At 41.0% G+C, this 20,354-nt stretch overlaps 1 protein-coding gene across 7 annotated transcripts in view; it reads left to right on the top strand.

Moving 5' to 3' along the window:
* The window catches only part of RALGAPA1 (Ral GTPase activating protein catalytic subunit alpha 1), a 5,382,632-nt gene that overhangs the window by 4,915,504 nt on the left and 446,774 nt on the right, over positions 1–20,354 (top strand). For all 7 annotated transcript variants that reach the window (XM_044074134.1, XM_044074135.1, XM_044074129.1 and 4 more), the window contains one exon: positions 8,383–8,510. In XM_044074134.1, coding sequence (XP_043930069.1) covers positions 8,383–8,510 — 128 coding nt within the window. The remainder of the gene's footprint in view (positions 1–8,382; positions 8,511–20,354) is intronic.

Genomic DNA, 20,354 nt, shown 5'->3' with positions numbered 1-20,354 from the left:
TTAGGGGCACAAGCCATATAGAATCCACTGCTCCTTTCACAGATGAAGACAGCTCTTCTCAATAATTACTTTGGTCTTCCTGTCCAGTTACATTAAAGCAATGCTGGTCCTGTCATAAGTTTTACATTACCAGTTCTGCTTCTCATTTCAGAATTGTCTTTGTATATTTAGATTTATTTTTTAATTATTTTGTTTACCCTTTGATAACCAGGAAGGTCCCACTGAGCCAATGGCCCTTTTTCAGCAGACACCAAGAAAGAAAATCTACACAACACATTCAAAAACATTTAAACAACAGTTGATGAGTAATTATGTACAAGGGGAGAAAATTCTTACAACAGATAAAAACACAAACAGATTGAAATACATTTACAGAAATATCACTAGGATAAATTGTGATCAAGAATACAATATGTACTGCAGGTAGTAAGACACACTGCACACGTCTATAGCCTATGTCAAGTAAACTAATGCATAGTTATTCATATTGTTATAATGTGCTGGAAGCCAGTTTCAGTTTGTTGAGTAAGCAGTGCTTTAGATGTGAGTTTAAGTGAAGACCTTATGCCATCAGCATCCACTTTTTTTTTAACAATGTTGTGCCACCGTTGAACAAAATAGTAAGAAAGAGGGTGATAAGGAGGTGTTTTCTTTTAAGTTGATAGGTTATTACTCCAAGACTTCCTTGTAATAAAGGTAGGATTTTAGTGGACCTTCACAGAGTAGTTTGACCTAACAGTGTGGAAGTTAAAATATGTGGATCTGCAGGCTGCCTTGCTTGTGTCATTTTGAGGAGTTTGGATAGACAGAGTATAACTGAAGGGTGCTTATTGTCATGTTTCATTATTCCATCCTTAAATGAGAGTTCTGCACATGTCAGTAAGGGGCAGTTTTTGTCCTCCAGACCTATATGTCCTCCAAGTGTCTAACTTCAGCTGTTGTAGCTCTTAAAGTTAAGTGAAGCCATAGAGTCCTTTATTTGGAAAACTTGTTAATTTCAGTCTCATTTCAGTAATAAATTTTTTATGATTTTTTTTTTTTACCCCCCCCCCCCCTCTTTCTCCACTCATCCATCAAACCCCTGTTGTAGTATAAGCCATTTCTTTCTTTCAGGACCCTGAGTTGCTAGCTCACTGAGAGACGAAAGTGGCCATTGGAAGTCATAACTGTCTGACTGGGGGATGGGGGTTTGGGACTCTTGTTGGTAGTTGTGTCACGGGGATCTCTTAAGGTTTATGAATGGTTTTTAACCAAAGACATTGAATATGTAAAGTGGAGATGGTTTGTGTTTTGAGGTGGACTAGGCCTTTTATGTCATAAACTGTACTTTAACTTTGACTTTGTGTTTCCCTGTATTACTTAGTCCGATTTTTATGTCGTTGGTATTTTTCCTTCCTTGTTTCAACTTTTATTGAGACTCAAGCTGAAGAATGCTTTCATAGTCGACCTATCTTTTAAAAAGTGATTTCTACATTATCTCACATAATGGCTTTTCTACCTAGGTGAGGTATCAAATTTATTGTTTTTCATTCAGTTCTGCCATATTTTAAGCCACTTTGTTGCTTTTCTTTTTAGGACTGTGCAGTTCTCTGGTTTTCATTGCTACTAATGAACAGTTTCTGGTCTTTAACCTTCTGACTTCTATCACCTTTCTTTGCTTCTCACAGTGGTAGAATCACATTGTATGCAGACCCTAAAATTTTGTCCCAAGTAGTTTTAGACTTGAATTCTAATAAACCAGTCATATACCTATGGATTTTTCAGGTCTATGTTCAGTGATTGAAAAATATTTAATCAAACGGCCTTACATTGAATGTTAGTCAGTGAACAGCACTGTTAACAAACAGGGATGTCATTGACAATAAAGTCATCAAATGGCTGTGGTTGGCCAACAGAAAGGGACCATGATTTACTTCTAGCTTACCAGTAACTTTGCGTTAACAAAACCTTCCCTTTCCCCAATTTAGTGCGACCTCAGAGTTGGTGTATATAATTAGCGGGCACAACCGAAGGATTTGTTAAACATGGAACAATGTGGTGAGAAGAAGCAGCCTTTTGATAGTTCGCCCAGTCGGGGAGGGAAGGGTGGCTGATTATAATTGAACATATCCTCGATAATGGGGAAAGCTGTGAAATCATGAAGCTAACTGATGATATATGCAGTGACCATACCTCTCAACCATACCAAATTCCTCTGTATTTACCAGTTTTGAGGACAAAGTAATGGGGTGCCACAAATTTCAGTGGCCCCTTTAATTCCCAATTTTCTTTCTTATAGTTTTAAGTTATCGTTGACATCATCAAGCATTGCTTCATGAGGCAGTGCGTGACTGCCCATGACAACGTGTTTTGCATTAACATGCATTTTCTGAACAAAACTGAAGGAAGTAGGAAACTGTAAAGTTTGGTTTTGGTTGACAAACTTGGCATTATTGACTGACTGGACTGTAATCTTCAGCGATTTACCAGAAAAACAAAAAATTACAAGAGACAGGCAAAAACATGAGGGAAATACAATCTGGGGTAGCTGAGAGGTATAGTGACCTTGGTCAAATAAAGCAGGTTTTAGCCACCCACGAAAGGAAATTATCCCTTGCAGTAAGAATCTAAAAGCTCTGTAGGTCTCTCAAAACCGGCTGGCATTCTTTACATTTTCAGATGAAATACTTTTGTTTTACAGTGCTGTTTGTTTGTGGATTTGCAAAATGTTATGTATATAATGTTGTGTGAATGTACTCCGGCGGAGAAAGTCAATAGAAAACAGGTTTGGGCACGTCACACAGAAATAAACAATATTTTCTCATCGGTTTGTATAGTATTTGTTTTTTGTTTTGTTTTTTTGTTTTTCTTTTTAAGTTTCCTTTTTGTGTATTGATTTTTGTGTAGAGCTGTGAATTATAAACGTGGTCGGGGACTCCTTACAGTGCTTACTGTATACTATTATCTTTGCATCTTTGCAGTGGTGTAGCTGGGGGTGGGGGGGGTTCAAGAGGGGTGGTCCGCCACAGTTGGCACTTTTTTTTTTTTTTTTTTTACTTCACTTGCCGAGGGACTGACTGTCACATTTACTGATGTTCTTCTTTAAGAAGTCACATCATGTCTCAGATGTCCATCATCTTGTTCTTCCTTTCCGCAAGCAATTTTAAACAAACATTGATCTCTTCCTTTAACATTTGTGGAACTGTTCATTGCTGAATATAGTTAAGTGTTATTAATTCACTGCTTTGCTCACTTGTGTGCCAGTCCCTTCCTTTAAGGTTCACAGAACTCATTGCTGAATATACTGTGTTATTCAGTGACTTGCTTATTTTTATGCAAGGACAAAGTGATTCACTTCAACAGTTGGCTAAGCTTCTGGTGTCATTATAAGGAGATCCAGTATCTGTCTGCCTGGGATGACATGATCGAAAGACCACATTGCTTTATCAGAGATGGCCTGCACTTGTCGCCCTTGGGATTCCGGATACTGGCTAAGGCTCTTGCCACCCCTATAGCGCCTTTTTAGGCAAGGTTCAAATGACAAATCCACCACCATAACAGGTACAAGCAAGCAAAATCTGAGGGTAATGCTACTCAGTGCTAGAAGTCTAAACCTCAAAATGCACTCACTCGAGGCACTCCGTAAAATGGAGAACATTGACATCTGTGCAATGACAGAGACCTGGTTCAAGGCTCCAAAGAGCACCCCTGCATTACCAGGCTATAATTCATACCACACCTTTCGGCCACCTAACTTGGACCGAAACACTAAAGCAGTAGGCGTGTCCATATTTATTAAGGATATCCACACCTCCAGGCTAGTTGCTCAGCATAATGTATCTGAGATTATCCAAGTGCATCCAACTCTGGGCAAGACCGCAATCCAAATTGTAGCTTGCTACAAATCCCCCACCATGCCCCATGTTTCCCACTCCTCATTTCTTGATACACTGGAAAATTTTAGGATACAACCCAACACCCTAATAATGGGTGATTTCAACTACCTCACCATTAACTGGGAAAACTACTCATGTACCAACTCTTTTGCTCAACGTATTCTGGAATTCATAAATTCCAATGCCTTGGAGCAAGTTATCCACACCCCCACCAGGGGCAGCAGTATCCTAGACATGATCATTACCAACATGGGCGACCGGTGTTTCACACCAGAGGTCAATTCCTCATTGGTCAGATCCGACCACAAGCTAAATCACCCTAGACATCCACATCCCGCAACCACCAAAAACCACAATAAGCAGAACATGCCGGAGGGATATATTCCTGTCCCAGGGACTTCCCATACTCTGGAACAGACTACCTATCTGTTTCAAACAAAGCTCCTCATTAGCACTCTTCAAGAAGAATCTTGATGATTGGATGGGAAATAAGAAATTCACTTTGGGGATCACTTCTGTGGCTCTGCTCGACAAGGGTACAGGAAAATAATTTTCTTGGGTGGCGAAAGCCAGGGTACCCTTTTGGCTAGGCTTATATAGGCCCTAGGGCCAATAGCCTAGTACCTACCTATGAATCTATGTCGATCCCTTCCTTTAAGGTTCATGAAACTGTGTGTGTGTGTGTGTGTGTGTGTGTGTGTGTGTGTGTGTGTGTAGATAGAGGGAGAAAGAGATCACATGTTGTATTTATGCATAATGTTAGGTGACAGTACATGAAAAAAAATAGGTCGTATAAAATGTTTTCAGTTATGCAACCACTAAGTTCTGCATTCCAATTTGTATATATTAATGCCAGAATTGTGTATGAAAGAAACTCACACTTTTTTCTGCTAAAGAAGTTGCATTGTTCTGTGCATTGCAAATGGCCACAGTTAAGTACATCGATTCTAGAGTTAAGTGGTTGAGATTATCAAGTTGAAACAATTTTTCATTTTGGAATTCCCTGTTTGGTTTAGACCAGAATTTGTTATGGCATCACCACTACCATTTGGATTGCTTTCCGTTTTCAAGCAGATAGAGGACTTTTTTACCAAAAACTTCCTTTAGTTAAACTTTAGAATATAATTATTTTTTATAGAATTGACTGTTTTGGCTTTCTTTCCATTTTAAGCACTGAAAGACAACTGCCTTTACTATGTACTTTATTTCTGTTGTACCTTTATAGTAGTGTCATTCATTTTTTTTTAATTAATAGCCGAAGTTATGCACTTTCTTAATATATTTTTATATCTGAAGCATTTATTTCATTTAGGATCATTAGTATCTTTTTAAATGCAAAAATTAAAATTCAGTCACAAAAATATTTACTGTATTATATTTATTCTGCTGAAAAATTCTGAACACAATCTAAATGTATTTCTTCCAAATTTTGCTTATAAAGTTATTTTGAAGAATTATTTCATGTGCAGTTATCTATCTTAACAAAAATAAAAATTGCCATGGAACATACTTGTCCATTTCTCAGAGCAAGGATTCTGGACAAAGCCAGAAATAATGGTGGGACAAAGAACAAAATATAGGGACAGATTTTAAATATTCCTCCTGTAATCTCTGTTGCTAGAATAATAGGTTGTATTTTCTGATGGATATGAAGTCTGGAATTCGAATAATTGCCATTAGTTATTAATATTTAGTGACATCAGTCTTCATGCATATCACACAGTTCCATTGGGCTAGGTGGGGTCACGTGGTTGTGTATGCAGATTGCATGTTAATTAACACCCCCAATTTTTGGTCCATTGTACCTACTTTTCATACCCTTGTCCAGATTTCTAAATGTTTCCAGTTTGAGAAGTATGGCAGTGGCACACATGATGTCAGAAGCTCTGTCCAGTTAGGGGATATAAAAAAAACCCTTGGGTGAAGAACCGCATATGTGATGTTGCCAACTGGTCTGCACTGCCTCACCTCCCCTACTTAATCCACCAGTGGTGTAGGCCAAGCCCCAGCCATAGTACCAGTGGCATTAATATATGAAAGGAACTGCAGGAATATCCTTGGGTAGCAGCTGATGGTCAGTCAGCTAGAGAGCATGCAAAAGAGGGCAAAAGTGAAAAAAAGCTTGTCTGGCATTATTCCTATGAGTGCACACACATTGTTCATGTACATTTGTGTTTAGGCACACACACACACACACACACACACACACACACACACACACTACTTTCCAATAAGGGTTAATTATATCTGTCCCATAATGACATCCCCTTTGGTACGTGTACACTAATCCTGGCCCCAACAATACCACTTTAGCACACCAAGAAAGCATTACGATTTACTTTTAAAATAATCAAACCATTAAATATTGATATAGAAAGCAGTAGCTTGAGTAATGACTCCTCAAAAAACAGAAGCCAGCAGTTAAGTTTATGCCAGTTCAGTACATACACCCTAACATGAATAAGTTATCTGCCAGCCACAGTCATGTAGATTGATTAATAAAATTCCTTACTTGAAATAAAATTAAGTGTTGCACTTTGTAAAATCTAATGTACAGACAGCAAAGAAAATATAGAATAAATGTATTTAAACACTCATATATGGCATGTAGGAGAGCTGTAACTAGCAACTTATCTGGACCTGTCACTACCAGTAGTTAGTTAAAAATTTATTTAATTTCTGTGTAGATCTAACTTGCAATTCCAGGCAACAGTTGTACAGTTTCAAAAGCAGTGGAACTCCCAGCATGAGACTTCAGAATCACCACACATAAAAATGGTTGACAGTGTCTCCCTGTCTCTGCTCCTAAATTTGAGAGTCAGAGGTAGTAGTTATTATTTTTTCTTCAATTTGAATGTAAAGTTTGCTGTTCCCATTGCCATATACTGAAGGATACAAATAAGGTAATTAATTCATTTGACATGGTTTACAAATTCAGGGATCAGTAGCCTTTTGGTACTTAAAATGTATACTCATTTGAAAAGCCAGTTTCACTGTAAACAGCTGTGCTGCATTTTCAATGAAAGCAACAACCACAAATTAATGTGTTCATTTTTTATGAAAATAGTTTATTTATTTATTATGGCTTAAATACAGCCTTGTGTGTGTCTTACTAGAAAATATTTGCAAGCTTTAGTCAGTGTTACTTGTCCAGTATTGTAAGTATAGTTTGATTTTTAGCAGTGCTGTTTGAAGTTGACCTGCATTTCTTTCGTTAGCGTAATGTCTGTTTTAGTTCTTTTCATGACATCCTCTGTATGACAAGAAATGGAAGGAAGGCCTTTGCCCTTCATTTTATATTTGAGCCTGCTTCATGATCACATTAGTGAAATAGTGCTTTCAGTGAAGATTTTTTGAAGAAAATACTTTTCTGGTGAATGTGAATATGTATAAAACTTGCCTCTGTTTTCTTGGCAAGACCACAACAAAGATGCAAAATTAGAATTGGTGGCTAAATCTGGATTTTTTTCAGTAATATGAAAAGGTATACTTTTTTTATAAATAGTATCACAAGTGTGCAGCTGTTTTTTTTTTGTTTGTTTGTTTTTTTTGTTTTTGTTTGCTTTTTAACAAAAATGCAAAGGTATTTGAAAAAAAATAATTTAAAATCCACTACCCCTGCTTCTCACAGCGGGCCCAAGTTGATATTTAGAAGATGTAACTGTCTGTAAGTACTTGCTGGTTGATGATTGTGTCCATAGTTTTGGTAAATACCCAGTTTAACTTGTCTGTTCCACTTGACTGACTGACTGGTTATTTTAAAAGTAACAAAAGTGCAAGGGCTATAACAAATATGTAATTTTTCCTGTTAAGACGTTTTCTAATTCTGCTGATTAGTAGAAAAAAGCTGTATATACTTGCATTCCAAGAAGCTTTATGCCATGCAGTTTTAGTAGTATTTTAACTGCATGCATACATACAAATATTTTAGGCACAGGCAATAATACCCTTCCAGACTGCCAGTATACAAAAGCAGTAATTCCCATAATAAGTGTATATAAACTAGTGCTTGCTTTAATGTAATTTGGTAGTCTATTCCCTGCATTAGCTACTGTCTCAAGAGAAACAATGATTGCATTTCTCATTTCTATATAATTTTCTGCATAGGTTGTCTGATGATTCACTGCTACTTTTTGATAACCCCAAACATACCCAGAGGTAGTTGTCTCTAAATGCCCTATACCTGAATAAGGTGTCCTCTTAAATGTCAAGTTTTATATTCTGTAATAGGTTGGTCCAGTTACCTGTCTTTATGGCTAACTGAATGACTTGCTGAATGTTAGTCAGTGTTGAAAGCTTTAGGTTGCTGGAATTAAACTAAGTTTTGCATAATGTAAATTGTTTGCAATGTATTACCTTTTTCACTGTACACTACCAGTGAATTTGTTTGGCCTTTGCTATTGAGAGTTAGTTTTCATGTTTACTTATCAAAATGCTTGATTTAGATTTACCTAAATTATGCATCAAGTTGGGTGTTCTTTTAATTAAATGTATTTTTTCTGTACAGGTTCAGTTTTTTGGACCACTATTTGATGGTGCTATCGTAGACGGAAAAATCCTTCCCATTGTTGTAAGGGCTACAGCAATAAATGCCAGCCGTGCTCTGAAATCACTAATTCCGCTATACCAAAACTTGTATCCTTTGAGGTATTTGGTGTTTATCATTTAAGAAATAATTACTCAGAGAAATTTGTAAGCTTACAGCATTATACTCTTAATAATTTCCTTCTTAGATGCCTAGATGTTAAGCAGTCATGGAAACCAGTTTTAGGGCATCACCTTTATCTTGCATGGATTTAAAAAAAAAAAAGATTTTCAGTACTATTCTTGTCCTATTTCCATATGGTGTTTTTGACAGTACATATTTTTTCACATCAGATCTCCACCTGTTCTGTGATGCACTCCCACTCTCAGTGATGTTGACAGAAGTATGCTTTCAAAAGAAGTAGTAGTTGACCCTCAGTTCCAGCTCTCAACTTCTGCTACACTAAGTAAGAGGAGCTTGACCTTTGTCAGTTTATCTGGTATTGGCATTGCAGACCTTTAATTTTTGGAAAGTGATTTTTTTAAAGCTCCCCCCTTTTGCCTTTATTCTTTTGTAACCAACTATAATGTATAGTGTCAAACTGTTCAAATTCTTTGGGAGTTAAAAAAAAGCCATTGCCCTCTTCCACCAATCCAGGTGTGGCCATAAAAAGAGCAAGAGGATAAATATGACCTTTGTCTTACTTTGTGTACTTTTTGTTTGCACAGAAAAAAATGACACAAATTACTGGTGGCCACTGTAACAGATTTAAGCAGAACACTTTCTGTAGAAGGGTGGTATGCTGAATGAGGCTAGAAAAAAGGCCCAGAAATGGAGGTTTCATTTTCATAATCTTCCTAGAAAGAGTAAATGGCCACACACTTTTTTGCATACTTATTCAAGCATGAGAAACATCACTTTAGGGACAGCAGTAAGTCTTTTTCCCTGTCATCTGTCATGGGCTTAGTGAACCTTCTTTATCAGTTGCATCCTTAGTTAACAGGTCTGTGGAGTTCTATGAGAATTTCTATCACTGCAGCATTCTCTAAATTCAGAACTTATCTCTGACTCTTTTGAGGGTTATAGGCTGTACTTTATCCTCTAATCTCAGATGAGCTAGCCCTTAAGTTAATTGTAAAACCCAGTGTTGAAGATTTAATTACCCATGAACCTAATAAAGGTGTTAAAATATTCCAAAACAGTTTGGTATGACAGCTGGAATTTCATATGTGCTTCTGAAGATCCTCTGAATGCAGGGACAAAATTGCTTTACTTCTGTCTGGTGTACAGTGAGTAATCATTTTCCATAAACACTGGTATCCCCATTTGTTAAAAATTTTCCCTTCTATTAAAGTTTTGTCAGGAGCAGCTCTTTCTGTTGATATGACTGCAGTTTTGCTACTTTAGGTCTTGGTTTCTTTTTCATGGTCAGAGTTGGAGCATATACATGTTGTGTCCTTTCATATATTAAATCCTTCTGTGGAATACCTAATCTAGTTGCTTATAAAACTTTAACAACTTATAAAACTTTTGTAGAACTAATTGTCTGTTCTTTCCAGTTTCTCTGGTATAGTAGAAAATCTCATGTTTTCTCTGTGTGCTATATCTTCTAACTCTACAATTTTTTAAACATTTCTTCGCGAGAAGCCTTTTATTCAGTCAGTCTTTCCTTCATTTCTTCTGATTTATGTAGTTTTATCAGCTCAACTGAATGGCTACTTAAAGCTTATTCTAATCTTTCCAGCCTTTTACTGTATGACTCTATTTACTACTTCAAGTTTCTTCACTTATTTTAATGAACTCTGAATGCATATGACTTATTTTTTTCTCTAAATTACTAAAAGCCATTCCCTTTCAGTAATTTAGAGAACAAAATAAGTCCTATGCATTCAGAGTTAATTAAAATAAGTGAAAAAACTGAAGAAGTAAATAGAGTCAAACAGTAAAAGGCTGGAAAGATTAGAATAAGTAGCCATTCAGTTGAGCTGATAAAACTACATAAATCAAAGTCATCCCCTGAGGCTGCGGTGATGCAGTGGTTAGCATTGTCGCCTCACAGCAAGATGTTCTCCGGTTTGATTCTTGGCTGGAGCACCTTCTATGTGGAGTCTGCATGTCCTCCCTGTGGTCAAGTGAATTTAAAGACATGCAGGTAGGTGCTCCTTCTTTGAAGGTTGGGCACTGGTCTGGCAACTCGACACTGTAAAAACTCACTGCCAATCATTAGTGGACCGGAGTTCTGCTGTGACGACCCCCTAACCGGGAAAAGCCGAAAGACAGACTGAAAGCCATCCCCTTTATCAAAGCTAAATACCTAGGTAATGTAATGGGTGGGGTGCAGTAGTAGTTTATGTAGGAAATGGCCCAACAATATGGGATGGACCAAGTTCTTACACTACAAAGCAAGTCAAGGCATTTGTAGACCTTGCTGGCCTACTGCAATTGTTTCATTCCAAATTTTGTGACCTTGGCATTGCCTTCTGACGGACCCGACTAAATCAGTGGATACTGTACAGATTTAGTGGTCTGATCCAGCTGAAAAAGTTTCTGTGAGTTTAAAGAACACAGTGTGTGCAAAACCCATGCTAGTTACCCCCCAGAACTGTCTGTCTGCTTGTTTATCTTTATGGCCCATTTATTCCATGGTAAAGGGAGAGGAGGCATACCTAGGCCAGATGACAGCCTATGAACCATTCTTCTCTTCCTGGGAATCCCAGTCAGCCCTTCTGTCCTGTGATGTATGCTGGGTGATAGGGAGCAGGACAGTTTGCTACTTACCAATGTTCTTCGTGTTTCACTGATGTTCATCGTGTTTCACTGTTGCAGTCATCACTGTAGGGGGTTCTTCCTGCCGGCAGGCAGCCCTTGGTCGGCCAGAATCCCAGAGTCTGGGTCCGGCGTCGGCTGGTCAGTCATGCTCCCTGACGTCAGAGCGCCAGGAGTACAAAGCTGCCAGCCGACGCCATGTTCTCCAGTCTTTCTTGCCGTGCGGTGGAAGCAGTTCGCAAGTGCCGGTCGGCTGACTCCTGATATTTTTTCGTGCTTCAGTCCGAAGACTTACTTCTTCTTCTCAAAGCTAAGTACCCCATTGGGGAAACTTTTTTCTTGCTCCAGTCCAATGTCAGAAAAAGTTAATAATTGTATTTCTTGTGGGAAGCAAATACCTCATAAGGATTTCCACTCTTACTGTATTCCTTGTTTAGGCCCTGACCACGACGTAGCTAGTTGTCGGTTTTGTGCTAGATTTAACCAACATACTATTAAGTGGAGGTACAATTTTGCTTTTCACTACTTTGGCAAGCGATTTAATTATAAAATGTCGTCGGACACGCTTCCGACTACCGGAGTTCACAAATGACGCAAGGATAAGGACAGGCCTCCGAGGTCCAAATCAGACGACGGTTTACAAGCAGAACCAGCTGCAGGTTCGGCCGTCGTCAGTGAGGCGCTTTCTCAGCCCCTATCGTCGGCCATTTCAGAACCGATTGCCGAAACGGACTCCCACGAGGAGTATACTAGACCTTTGAGTACTCCAGCTGCAGGACCTTCGGACAATGCTCCCTCGGATGGGTCCGGAGCCTCTGTGCAGGTACCGGCTTCCGAGGGGGTTTTCAGGCCTACACAGCTTCTGATAAAGGCAAAGCCAAAGACAAAGGCGAAGACTCCTTCTAAATCAAGGACACCAGCCCAGGCCTCTTCTGATCTGGGACCCAAATCTCAGAAACAGCTGCTTAAAATGGCGGAGGACTTACTAACCATGATTAGGGGTTCACATCCCCCTCCAGACAAAAGGCCAAGGCAAGAATTGGATTATGAATCCTCTGATCAGGCATCTATTTCTTCAGTGTCTTCCTCTGAACAGGAATATACTTTCCCTCCTTATGAGGATTCTGATGCTGAGGAATCCATTCCATCAGCTTCTCCCCCTGAGGATTTTTCTTTTGGAGAAACTTTACATGACATGAGGGAACATTTTCACTGGGAAGGACAGGAGTACTCTGAATCTAAGAGAAGGCTTAGGGATTTCCTTCTCCTTCCCCAACATAGACCCCTGGCTATTCCTCCTATTTTGGATATTGTGGATGATGCCTTTTCTGAGGCTAATTTGACTCCCGACTCCTTTCCTCCAGCCCCTGCTAAGCCTGACAGATATAACAGGGTCCCTGACTCCCACCAGTTCCTTTTCAAAAATCCTGCTGCTGATCCAGAAACCATTTCTCAGGGTCCTAAGGGTGTTAAGGCCACCTCTGCTAAAAACCCTATTCCGACAGATAAGGATTCTAGAGCTTTGGAGAGATGGGGCAAAAAAGTGTACACTTCTGCTACTTTATCTATTAGGGCTTTAAATTGTCAATTTCATATGCTAAAATATCAGCAATTCCTGCTGTCTGATATGAAATGAAAGCTAGGTACCATTTCTGCATGTCCAGATAATAAGGAATTACACAATTTGATGCATGCTATTGAGCAAGTGGGGAAGCATGGCTTACATTGCGGTTTTGATGCCTTGGAGGCTTCATGCAGGGTGGCTGCCACTGGCACAGTCATTAGAAAGGCATGCTTGGTTAAAGGAACAAAACTTACCTGATCAAGTGAAAGCAAAGTTACTAGATGCTCCTGTTCAGCATAATGTTTTGTTTGGGTCTAAGGCTGAAGCGGTGATAAAGAAAATGGAGGATAAGGCAAAATCCATGCAAACGGTTAAGGATTTCTTACAAGTTCAGCCCCCAAGATTTAGCAGAAATTGGCCAACTAAAAATTGGTCCTTTCCCAGCTCGGACAGGCCTCAGAGGGGTAGATATAGGTGCTCCGGAGGGAGGGCCCAAGCACAGACCTCTTACAGACCTAGACAGTTGAGTGCTTCCACCCCCAGGGGTGGAGAGGACAGACCTCAATCTTATAGAAAACAGGCTCAATGACTTCCCCTGCATGGCTCCAGGAACTTCTCTCCTGGAAGCCCCTCTAGGAGGAAAACTCTCTCTTTTTCAACAAAATTGGACTTACATAACCCAAGAGAAGTGGGTTCTGGATGTAGTTTCAAGAGGTTACAAATTCCACTTTCATACCTTGCCAAGACCAAACGGATGGCCAGACCAGCCAAAACACCAGTGGGCAGAGGCATTAAACCAGGTGGGATCCCTCATGGCTATGATGGCCATAGAACTGGTTCCACAATCAGAGACGGGACAAGGCTTTTACTCAAGGCTCTTTCTAGTTCCCAGAAAACAAAATTCATGGAGACCCATCCTGGATCTGTCAGTCTTAAATACTTTCCTGGAGATACCAAAGTTCAAGATGCTTAATCTGCAGCAGCTCCTGCCAATGTTGAGCAAATATGCTTGGATGGTGACATTAGATTTAAAGGAGGCTTACCTACACATCCCTATCAGACAGGAGTGCAGAAAATACCTCAGGTTCAAGGCCGGCTCAAAACATTACCAATTCTCTGCACTGCCCTTTGGCTTGTCTACTGCACCCAGGGTCTTCACCAAGTGCCAGGCACCAGTAGTAGCTTATTGCAGACTTAAGGGAATTCAAATTTACCCTTATCTGGACGACTGCCTTATTCAAGCAGACAGCAAGGAGGTCTTACTCCAGCACCTGGGATTTGTTCAAAATCTACTCAAGTACTTGGGATTCACTGTGAACATACAAAAGTCAAATTTGACACCCACACAACAGATAACCTTTCTGGGTGCTCTTCTAAACACAGCAACCCAGATGGCATTCCTGACATCCAAAAAACAACAACAGCTGGCTTCAACTTTCAAAACCTTGGCGTTAATGTCTCCGCTAACTGCAAGGAAATTCCTGCAGGCTTTGGGTTACATGGCCTCCTGCATCCTTCTCATACCAAATGCAAGACTACATATGAGAAAAATACAATGGTACCTAAAAAGTGTATGGTCCCAGCATTGCCACAGTCTAGACACACAGATTGCTGTCTTGCCTTGCCTCCAAAAGGAATTACATTGGTGGACCATGGCATGTCTTCACAACAAAGGGAAAGCCTTCAGTCTGCCTCCAGCCAGCCAAGTGTTAACCACTGACGCCTCGGATTACGCATGGGGAGCACACTTGCAGGGGAGAGGCCTGCAAGGTTTTTGGACAGAGGATCAGAAGCACCTACATATCAATTTAAAGGAGATGTTAGCTGTACAGAATGCCCTCTTGGCTTTCAGGGATTTTCTACAGCCAGGACAACTACTGATACGGACAGTTATGGGGTACATAAACAAGCAAGGGGGTTCAACTCCTACCCCCTTTGCAGACTAGCCATGACTCTATGGAACACAGCTCTAGCTTGCAAAGTGGATCTACAAGCTCAGTTCCTGCCAGGGAAACAAAATATTCTGGCAGACAGCATGAGCAGGAACCTGTCAGACCCACACGAGTGGATGCTAGACACCCAAATATTCAAGATGATTACAGAAGCCTGGGGCTGCCCGGACATAGATCTATTTGCATCCCCCCTCAACCACCAGTTACAGATTTTTTGCACAAGGACATTTCACAAACTAGCATGGAAAGTAGATGCACTCTCATTCAGTTGGAGAAACCTCTCGAGGTATGCTTTTCCTCCACTACCTCTTCTTCCACGGGTGTTATTAAAGATCAAACAAACCTAAGATGATTTTACTGGCCCCAAATTGGCCTCGTCAATTTTGGTACTCAACACTGATGAATCTATCCCAGGACCCTCCTTGGATTTTACCTCAGATTCCAAATCTTTTGCCACAACACCAGGGCCAGGTTCTGCACTCTCATATCAAAACTCTCAGCCTGGCAGCTTGGCGAATTCAGGGTCTATGATTAATCCTACCCTTCACAAACAGGTCATGGATGTCATCGTAGAAGCCAGATGGCCTAGCACTAGAAAATCTTATGCAGGTAAATGGAAGAGATTTTGCACCTGGATGCATGCTCAGGATTCAGATCCTCTCATTCCTAATATCCCATTGATTTTACATTACCTGACAGACATGCTACATAAGGGTTTATCCTTCTCCTCCATAAAAATACATGCCTCAGCTATCTCTGCGCATTACAATACAGATCCTCCAATCTTTTCGCATCCACTTCTGAAACAATATCTCAGAGGAGCAAAGAATTTAAGGCCCCCTAGGACACCACCCATACCTGCCTGGGACCTCAACTATGTTCTGGAAATACTCACTCTGCCTCCTTTTGAGCCTGCTGCCACATCTGATATTAAGTATTTATCATGGAAAACAGCTATCCTACTGGCTTTGACCTCAACCAGGAGAGTCTCGGAGTTACAAGCACTCATGGCTGTGGAACCTTATATTATTTTTCACCAAGATAGGGTGTCTTTAAGGACTAATCCTACTTTCATGCCTAAAGTGGTTTCCAAAGTGGCTTTAAATCAAACTATTCACCTGCCAACTTTTTTCACTAATCCACAAAATAAGGGGGAAAGGATCTTGCATTCCTTGGATGTACACAGGCAACTTCGTTTTTACCTGGACAGAACCAAGGATATCAGGAAAACAGAGCAACTGTTTGTTTCTTATGCAACAAATTCCCAAGGGAAAGCTATTTCAAAACAGACCATTTCTAAATGGATTGCTCATGGAATCAGATTTTGTTACTCTCATCATGGAAAGCAAATCCCAGGAAAAATTAGGACTCACTCTACCAGAGCTGCTGTTACTTCAGCTGCCTTTCTCAGGGGAGTACCTACCAAAGATATTTTGGAAGCTGCAACTTGGAGTTCAGTGCATACTTTCTCCAAACACTATAATCTCCCTCTTTACTCTAAGTCTAGGGCAGGCTTTGCTTCTGCAGTCTTGCAGGGCCTTCTAGCCGACCCTTCTACTCTATAACCGCCACCCTCTATCTCAGCTTTGGGATTCAACCCTACAGTGATGACTGCAACAGTGAAACATGATGAACATAGTACAGTTGTGTACACTTACCATAAATGTAGATGTTCGAGTGTCTTCACTGTTGCAGTCTGGGTTACCCACCCTCCTGTCCCCTCTTATACTTTCATTACTGTGGTTTCCTACTTCACCCTTCTTCTGAGGTGTATTTGCTACAGGGTATGGAGTTTGTTGTATGTTACATTTTTGTTTTACTATTAGCCTTCATTTGTGGGCACCTGACATCTGGGGCAAGAAAAACTGGAGAACATGGCGTCAGCTGGCAGCTTTATACTCCTGGTGCTCTGACGTCAGGGAGCATGACTGAACAGCTGACGCCGGACCCAGACTTTGGGATTCTGGCCAACCAAGGGCTGCCTGCCGGCAGAAAGAAGAACCCCCTACAGTGATGACTGCAACAGTGAAGACACTCGAACATCTACATTTATGGTAAGTGTACACAACTGTACTTTGCAGTCATTGCATTTGTGTAATCTGCTGGCAGGTTGCCCTCAGTCGGTCTGAATTCCAAAGTCTTGGGTCCTGCGTCGGTTGCTGTCTTCTCTTCCATGACATCAGGTCATCAGGGATATAAAACATGCAGCCGATGCCATTTTCTATAGTCTTTCTTGCCGCACAGTGCCCGAAGCAGAAGCATTTCGCAAGTGCCGGTTGGCCGACTACTGAAATATTTGAGTTGAGTTTCAGAACTGAAGTCTTCACTAAAGCTAAGTACCCCATTGGGGAAACTTTTTTCTTGCTTTTTACCAATGTCAGAAACAGTTAATAATTGTATTACTTGTGGGAAGCAAATACCTCATAAGGATTTCCATTTATACTGGATTCCTTGCCTAGGCCCTAATCACAGTGTGCCTGGCTGTCGGTTTTGTGCTAGATTTAACCAACGCACTATTAAGCATCGGTATATTTTTGCATCAAAGTATTTTGGAAACAGATTCAACTACCCAGACATGTCGTCGGATAGCAATCCGACTACCGGAGTACATAAAAAACGCAAAGAAAAGGACAGAGAAAGGCAGTTGAGATCCAAAACCGACGACGAAGCTTCTTCTAAGCCAGTCGCCGGTTCGCCGGTACTCAGTGAGGTGCTTTCGCAGCCCCTGATACCCGCTACCTTCGAGTTGCAGGCCTCTACCGACACCCATGTGGAGTCCGACATGCTGCAAGATACTCAAGGTATTGGACCGACGGATGCATCTCCCTCAGATGGGTCCAGAGCCGCTGAGCAGGCACCGGCTTCTGAGGGTGTATTCAGACCTCAACATTTATATATCAAACCGACGACAGCTGCAAAACCAAAGACAAAGGCAACTTCTAAAATTAAAAAAATGACGCATGAGCCACGTGCACAGGCCTCTATGCCTAAAAAACAGATAATCAAAATGGCTGAAGACCTTATTACCTTGATCAGGGGTATCCATCCCCCTCCGGATAAAAGGCCTAGGCAAGACACTGATTATGAATCTTCAGATCGGGTTTCTATTTCTTCTGATTCTTCTTCTGATCAGGAATTATCTATACCTCTCTATGAGGATTCTGATGCTGAGGAGTCTATTCCATCTGCATCTCCTCCAGAGGATTATTCATTTGGAGAAACCTTGCATACTTTGAGGGAGCATTTTCACTGGGAGAGTCAAGACTTCTCAGAATCAAAAAAGAGGCTCAGGGATTTCCTTCTTCTCCCTCAGCACAAGCCTTTAGCCATTCCCCCTGTTTTAGACATTGTGGATGATGTGTTTTTGGAGTCGAGCTTGACCCCTGACTCCTTACCTCCGGCTCCCGGTAAGCCTGACAGATATTACAGGGTTCCCTGACTGACATAAATTTTTATTTAGAAACCCTGCTGCTGATCCTGAAACTATTTCACAGGGTCCAAAAGGAATTAAGGCCTCAACAGCAAAAAATCCTACCCCCTCTGGCAGAGATTCAAGGGCACTAGACAGATGGGGAAAGAAGATTTATACATCTGCAACCTTGGCAGTCAGGGCCTTAAACTGTCAATTTCATATGCTTAAGTACCAACAACATGGTATGGGATTGCTGAAACAGAAAATGATGTTAATTTCAGAATGTGCAGAAAATAAGGAATTGCAGGAATTATTGCATGCAGCTGAACAAGTTGGAAAGCATACTTTACAGTGTGGTTTTGATTCCTTAGAGGCCTCCTGCAGGGCTGCAGTTACTGCATCTGTGATTAGGAGGCATGCCTGGTTAAAGGAAAAAAAAATGCCTGATCATGTTAAAGCTAAATTGCTAGATGCACCTTTACAGCATGATTCTCTGTTTGGTATTAAGGCAGAAGAGGTTTTAAAGAAAATGGAAGACAAAGCTAAGTCTATGCAAACTGTTAAAGACTTCTTAGAAGTGCAGCCACCAAGATTCAGTAGACACTGGCCTACAAAAAAGTGGTCCTTTCCTGTGTCAGACAGAGCTCAAAGGGGCAAATCCAGATGCTCAAAGGGTTCCAGATACCAGGTGCAAGATTCATACAGGTCAAAGCAATGGGGCGCATCTACCTCCAAATAAGGGGGAGATAATGTGCAAACCTACAGAAAACAGTCCCAGTGACTTCCCTCTGCCTACGCCAAGCACTTATCTTTTGACAGCACCCTTAGGGGGCAAATTAGCACTTTTTGCTCAAAATTGACAGCTAATAACCCAGGACAAGTGGGTACTAAACATAGTATCACAGGGATACAGATTCCATTTCCACATTCTGCCAACGGCAAACGGTTGGCCAGATCTGCCCAAAAATCAGTGGGCAGAGGCACAGAAACAGGTTACGTCCCTCATGGATATGGGGGCCATTCAGCCAGTACCAGAACAGGAAAAAGGACAAGGTTTTTACTCAACTGTTCTTGGTACCCAGAAAGGACAAGGCCTGGCGGCCAATACTGGATTTATCAATTTTGAACACATACCTGAACATTCCAAAATTCAAAATGCTGACTTTGCAGTAGCTTCTGCCCATGCTGGGCAAGAATGCTTGGCTGGTGACATTAGACCTAAAAGAGGCATATCTGCATGTCCCAATAAGACAATCGTGCAGAAGATACCTCAGATTCAAGGCTGGCTTAATGCATAACCAATTCTCTGCACTGCCCTTTGGCTTATCTACTGCGCCCAGGGTCTTTACAAGGTGCCTGGCACCAGTAATTGCATTTTGCAGACAAAGAAGTATACAGATATATCCTTACTTGGATGACTGTCTCATTCAAGCAGCGAACAAGGACACTCTTCTTCGACAACTGGCGTTTGTGAAAAGACTTCTAACATGCCTAGGGTACACAATAAACGAAAAGTAATCACAACTGGTACCCTTTCAAAAGATAACATTCCTGGGTGCAAGCTTGAATACAACTGCCCAGATGGCTTACCTTACGCCAGGCAAACAAAGGCAACTGACTGTTTACTTCAAACTGATGGCAACAAAAACCTAGTCTTCTGCAAGACAAATTCTGCAGGCTCTGGGCTTCATGGCATCCTGCATCCTACTAATTCCATATGCAAGACTGCATATGAGGAAACTTCAGTGGTACCTAAAAAGTTTATTGTGCCAACATTCACACAGCCTGGAAACAATGATTCCTCTCATTCCCTGCCTGCAACAGTAGTTTCTATGGTGGGCAAAGGCCTGTCACCAAAACATGGGATGGCCCTTCACACTACCCCCGCCAGCCAAACCTTAACAACAGACGCATCAGATTATGCCTGGGGGGCCCACATGGCAGGAAGATGCATTCAGGGCATGTGGGCACCAAAACAAATGCATCTACATATCAACCAGAAAGAGATGCTAGCTGTTCAAAATGCCCTAACAGTCTTCAAGGACTTACTTCATCCAGGACAACTACTGATAAAGACGGACAACACCACAGTCATATGGTATATAAACAAGCAAGGGGGCACTCACTCATACCCCCTTTGCAGATTAGCCATGGCACTGTGGGGCACAGCTTTGACCTACCAAATACATCTTCAAGCTCAATTCCTGCCAGGAAAACAAAACACTCTGGCAGACGATTTAAGCAGAAACCTTATGGATCC

The sequence above is a fragment of the Protopterus annectens genome, chromosome 6.part0 (genome assembly GCF_019279795.1).
Source record: "Protopterus annectens isolate FY-2018-M chromosome 6.part0, PAN1.0, whole genome shotgun sequence".
Lineage (NCBI taxonomy): Eukaryota > Metazoa > Chordata > Ceratodontiformes > Protopteridae > Protopterus > Protopterus annectens.
The sequence above is the reverse complement of the archived record's forward strand: the minus strand, read 5'-3'. Positions and strand labels throughout refer to the sequence as shown.